General features: G+C 34.8%; 1 protein-coding gene across 3 annotated transcripts in view; it reads left to right on the top strand.

Annotated features, from left to right (window-relative positions):
• LOC106883579 (ATP-binding cassette sub-family C member 4) overlaps positions 1 to 5,941 on the top strand; it is a 146,239-nt gene that overhangs the window by 108,652 nt on the left and 31,646 nt on the right. For all 3 annotated transcript variants that reach the window (XM_052971339.1, XM_052971338.1, XM_052971336.1), the window contains exons 9-11: positions 704 to 814; positions 2,965 to 3,060; positions 4,784 to 4,975. In XM_052971339.1, the coding sequence (XP_052827299.1) occupies positions 704 to 814; positions 2,965 to 3,060; positions 4,784 to 4,975 (399 nt within the window). The remainder of the gene's footprint in view (positions 1 to 703; positions 815 to 2,964; positions 3,061 to 4,783; positions 4,976 to 5,941) is intronic.

Here is a 5,941-nt window from a genome sequence, read left to right as displayed (position 1 = left end):
AATTTTTATTATTATTATTATTATTATTATTATTATTATTATTAACAAAATTAAAATTAAAATTAAAATTAAAATACAGCGAAAGATAGATGTTTGTTTTCTATGTTATCCTGTATTATTAATCTAGTTGTCTTTGTAGATTCTATCAGTATATTAAATCATAGTCTTTTCATGCTTTAAGTTTCCTTAAAAATTTTTCTGTTAATTTCTCATTAATCATTAAAATCAAATGTGTAGTAATTCCTATAGAGTTCCTGATTTAAAACTTACTTTAAAATGGTATAAGTACCATGCATAAATTTTTTTCTAACCCAACATTAACTTCCTTCTGAAAATACTTTATACTCAATATTGATAATAATTTTATTAAGTTTCAACATTGGAAAAAATCTTCTGTAAGCCATATTTACACTACAGAAAAAATACTAAACAATTTATTTTCTGAAGATGAAACAATTGTTGCACTCTTTATTTTGATTGCGTAACTTTGTTATTCTTAACATCTTTCTTAAATATAACATCAATAGTTTCTCTTAACACTATGCAATACCCAGTTTAGTGTTTAGATTTCCACTGTAAAACATGTCAAATTTGTTGAAAATAATTTTAAAATATATAAAGATGAAATTTTCTTTTCCAATATGAAATAAAAGATTTTTCTATGAATGTTTGCTTATAGCAGTCTTAATTTTCATTCATGCAGGATTTTCTTGTTCTTGAAGAACTTCCAGCTGTACCAGCCATCACCAATGAATGTTCTGACAACCAGGCTCCAAGTATTGTCATGAACAATGTATGTGCTAACTGGAACAAAGTAAGAATCTTATATATTTTCAACCCCTGATATTATTTTAAAATTTAAAAAAAAAAAAAAAATTTCAAGTCCCTCAGGTAACTGTAATATTCTTTCTTTGATAATGTTGATTTTTCTCTCAATAACTTTTGATTATTACTTTTATTTATTTTTACTTGTTTCAGTCATTGGACTGCATCCATTATTGGATCGCTAGCAGTGTTGAACAATTTGACCCTGGTACTTTTATTTTCTTCTTTTTAAGTCTGGTGCTTATTTGGTCAGGCCCTTTTGCTGAACCACTATATTACAGTGATGTAACCAACACCAGTTATGAAGCTGAGTGTGTGTAGGGGCAAACACAAACACAAAATCACAGACAAACACACACACATATATATATTATATTATATTATATTATATTATATTATATATTTTTTCCATTAGTTTTAGCTCAAGGGATGTGGCTGTGCTGGAGTGCTGCCAATTTGTATTGCTACACCTTCATCAATACTCCTTTAATAGCTGGCATTTGATGAATGAGGAAGTTTGATGGTGCCGTCCTCATTCCACTTCCTGTTGTGAAGTTCACTCATCTGAGACACTTGACAATAGGAGATCCAGTTTAGTTTTGACGACATCTACATCCACATATTGTAGGTCTCTCAGCACCTTTGTGAGGATATTGAAGAGCCATGGGCCCTTGACTCCTTATCTATTGCAATCTCTGGTACTATAATCTAATGGTAGGGAAGGCATTTTAGGCACTATGCAATGGCACCCTGTTCTGCTATTTGTATAACTTTCAATGCCAAAGTTTGGGACACTTCCTTCCAGATATATATTGCAGTGTATCTTTGTTCCAGGCAGTAAAATCTTTCCCAGTAGCTAATTTGTTGCACCGAGGCTATCTTCATTCTGTATCTTTGCTGCACTGCTTCAGGTTCCACTATAAATTTCACACTGGGTGGTGACCATATGTTATACCTTTTGCACGTTTCAGTCATTAGACTGTGGCTGTGCTGGGGCACCACTTTGAAGAATTTTGACTGAATGAATTGACCTCAGTACTTATTTTTTTAAGCCGAGTACTTGTTCTATCAGTCTCTTTTGCCAAACTTCTAAGTTATGGGGACATAAACTGAGGGTTTGGGGCAAACAGGCACAAAGACATGCACACACATTGGTATATACTTATATATTTGACTGGTCTCTTTAAGTTTTCACCTACCAAAATCATTCACAGGGCTTTGGTTGGCTCAGGAAGACATTTGCCCAAGGTACCTTGTGGTGGATCTGAACTCAGAACCATTTGGTTGGGAAACAAACTTCTTACCACACACACACACACACACACACACACACACACACACACACACACACACACACACACACACACACACACACACACAGTTTCTACACAGTACCTGTCTACCTTATACACTCACAAGGTATTGGTTGGCCTGAAGCCAAAGACACTTGCTGGAGATGCCACACAGTGTGGGACTGAACCCAAAACCACATGGTTGCAAAGCTGGGTTATTAACTGCACAGTCATGTCCCTGTAAGGGACTTGAACCCACAACCTTGAGATCAAGACGCTCATGTTCTACCAATTGAGGCAGCAGGGCTCTTGTAAACTTCTGTGAAATATTGTATGATTTTTCACTTTCTAAACTACAGAAGGCATGTGGCTTAGTGGTTAGGGTGCTGGACTCATGATCGTAAGATTGTGGTTTTGATTCCTGGACCAGGCAATGTGTTGTGCTCTTGAGCAAAAACACTTCACTTCACATTGTTCCTTTCCTGTTCACTCAGCTGTAGAAATGAGTACCACTAGTGGAGGCACATCACTTAGTGGTTAGGGTGTTGGATTCATGACTTTAAGATCGAAGTTTCAATCCCTAGACTGGGCAATCTGTTGTGTTCTTGAGCAAATCACTTCATTTCGCTTTGTTCCAGTCCACTCAACTGTAGAAAGGAGTTTAGCCTGGAAAGAGATAGGCTCCATCAGGCTTTCTCGCCTTAGATACACTGCATGGCTGCAGTGCCCCAACGCCCCCCAGGGGTTAAGGGTCTTGTCAATTGTCAAGCTACAGAAGGCAGAAACAATACCTAAAATACCTTTTGATTTAATACATTTCTTTCTTCTTTTCTTTTTTCTTTCTTAGGAATCAAACTCAAACAACATGATTCTGGATGATATTTCTGTTTCTTTAAATGACAATCAGTTGTTAGCAGTTGTTGGTCCAGTTGGAGCTGGAAAGGTAATATTGTATACTGTTGTAATATATTAACATATATTCTCGTTGTATATATTTTACACTATTGTTAGATATAAACATCACATACGTTTGCTGTGTGTAATGTTATATATTATACATGGGGTGTGTACAGATTTTGTCAGGGTATGTCACTTGTGAATACATGTCACTGACAAAGCTCAGGGAAGCTAAGAGATATCTGACATTCTCATGGATCACTACACTGATGTTCTTCTTGCTCTGATATACATTGTGCTTTTGAACTTTGTATAGAGATTTTCTCTCAGGTAAAAGCCACAGCACCAGGCATGTCAATGGTGTATATACAGGGTGATTTAAAAGTAACTCCCTATTTTAAAATACTTATAAATTATTTATTAATTGTAATTTTTTCTTAAATTTTTTGTGTTTGTTTTTTGAAGTATGAAAATTTATTCTTTAATTGTATTGCACATATCATTCACAATTCATTTATTATTGTTCTTATTTTATCTCATGTCCATTGTCGGGAAATCTTTTGTCATACATTTGTTACCTCTTCAGCTACTCTTCTACCCATGTGTATCCTCCTGAGAACAGCAACTTTTTCATTCATGTGTATTCTCCTGTTCTCAGGAGGATTCACATGGATGGAAGAGTTGCTGAAGAGGTCACAGATGTGTGACAAAAGATTTTCAAATAATAGACATAAGATAAAATAAGAACAATAATAAACAAGTGTAGAATTAATATATTGTGCATGTGTTTATTTGGCAAGCAAAAAATAATAATAATAATAATAATAAAATGGGCATGCTGAAATATAAAAATATAAGATAATGATATAAATGTTTAAATATAGTGATCAGAATTGGTAGTAATAAGCTTGAGCAGTGGTTCTCAACTGGGGCCCATATGATCCTTGGTGAATTTATATGGCCCTTGGAGGTCCATTTAAGATTTTGTTGTTAAGATTTATCTGCAACAAATTGGTTATACTTCTACAATACACAAAATATTTTAACAACTTTTTTTTATACAATTCTTAATAATATTTAGTCATAAAAATTTAATGGGAATTTTAAGATGTTGAATGGCTATGAGGGTCCCTCCTCCACTGAGTAAAATAAGAATCAAAGGGGTCCATAAGTAAAAATGGTTGAGGATCACTGATCTAGAGCAACAGTTTCAACTTCGTCTCATAACATAGCAAACATGTGAAGCCAATGAGAGAGTATCTACCTGATTGTTGAATATCCTAGAAATAGCAGGCAAATTTCTATTAGATCATATCCTTATCTCTTTGCTTTTTTGGGGGGGTTTTTTTGTGTGTGAGATGAAAAAGGAAGGATATATTGGATAAAATAGTCTGAGAGAAACTGTCTGAAAAGACTAGATAATCATGGCGTAAATTTTTCTGATAAATAGCTTTGTGTGATCAGGTCTGGGCTAATGTTAAACAACAACAATAACAACAGCAGCAACAACAATAACTCCTCTAATCTAAATAATTTATTTATTGTTTTACATTTTGAAACTCTGTTTTTAAGATATATTTTCTTTATCAGCTCTTAATTTCTCAAATGTATTCTTAATTCAATCAGATTAATCCTTAAAAATTTAATTTATTACTCTTTCTCTCTTTCTCCAAATTCAAGTTATATTCAAAGAACTTGTGTTTTATTTGAAATTTTATTTATATGTATATATGTTTATTTACTGTATTTTACCAATTCCTTTTTTACAGTCTTCACTTCTAATGTGTATATTACATGAGCTACCTGTTTTATCTGGGAAGTTAACAGTAAATGGAACAGTTGGATATGTTGCTCAAAAACCATGGGTGTTCTCAGCATCACTCAGACAGAACATAGTTTTTGGGAAGAAATATGAAGAGAAAAGATATAAAGGAATTCTCAAAGCCTGTGCTCTTGAAAAGGTAAATATATTGTATGTAGCAAATAAATAGCTAATTACACTGGTTTACAAAAACTTTTTTTGCTCTGAGGCAAGGATGTGAATAGGTGTTTTTTTAAAAATTAATTTTGATGTGGTGAATTCAATTTTCTGAACAGTTTTACTCTATCACCAAGTTTTTTTGCTTTCACATTTCCCATTTTAATTATACTGCATATAAATTCAAAATATACACATGCACACACAGAGACACATGTGCACACACATACACACACAGACACACACACACACTCACAGACACAAACATATGCGCACACACACACATGCACACACAGGCACATACGTGCACACATGCACTCCCAGACACACATACATACACACACATACGTGCACACACATACATGCGCACATGCACACATACACACACATACACACACACACACAGACACACACACACACACATACACACGCACACACACATACACACACACATGCACACACAGACACACACGTGTGCACACACACTCTCTCACACACACACACAGACTTGTGCATAAAAGCTTACAAGGCCATGGGTTTGCTCCCTGAACTGGACACCACATTGTGACTTTGAGCGAAGTACTTCATTTCACATGCTGTTTTCTCTCTCTCTCCAGCTGTTACATCCTATTTGTCACACTGGGTCAAGTTGGGAGGGCCAAGAAGATATCAGCAACTACACAGGCCGCCTAAAACAATTTAAAGCTTGGTACAAGCTACCAGGTCATAAGATTATTAATAAATAAATAAATAAATAAAATATATATATCCACATATTTATACATAGGCGCAGGAGTGGCTGTATGGTAAGTAGCTTGCTTACCAACCACATGGTTCTGGGTTCAGTCCTACTGCATGACACCTTGGGCAAGTGTCTTCTACTATAGCCTCGGGCCGACCAAAGCCTTGTGAGTGGATTTGGTAGACGGAAACTGAAAGAAGCCCGTCG

Source organism: Octopus bimaculoides, chromosome 1 (assembly GCF_001194135.2).
Source record: "Octopus bimaculoides isolate UCB-OBI-ISO-001 chromosome 1, ASM119413v2, whole genome shotgun sequence".
NCBI lineage: Eukaryota > Metazoa > Mollusca > Cephalopoda > Octopoda > Octopodidae > Octopus > Octopus bimaculoides.
This window is presented reverse-complemented; position numbering and strand designations above follow the sequence as displayed.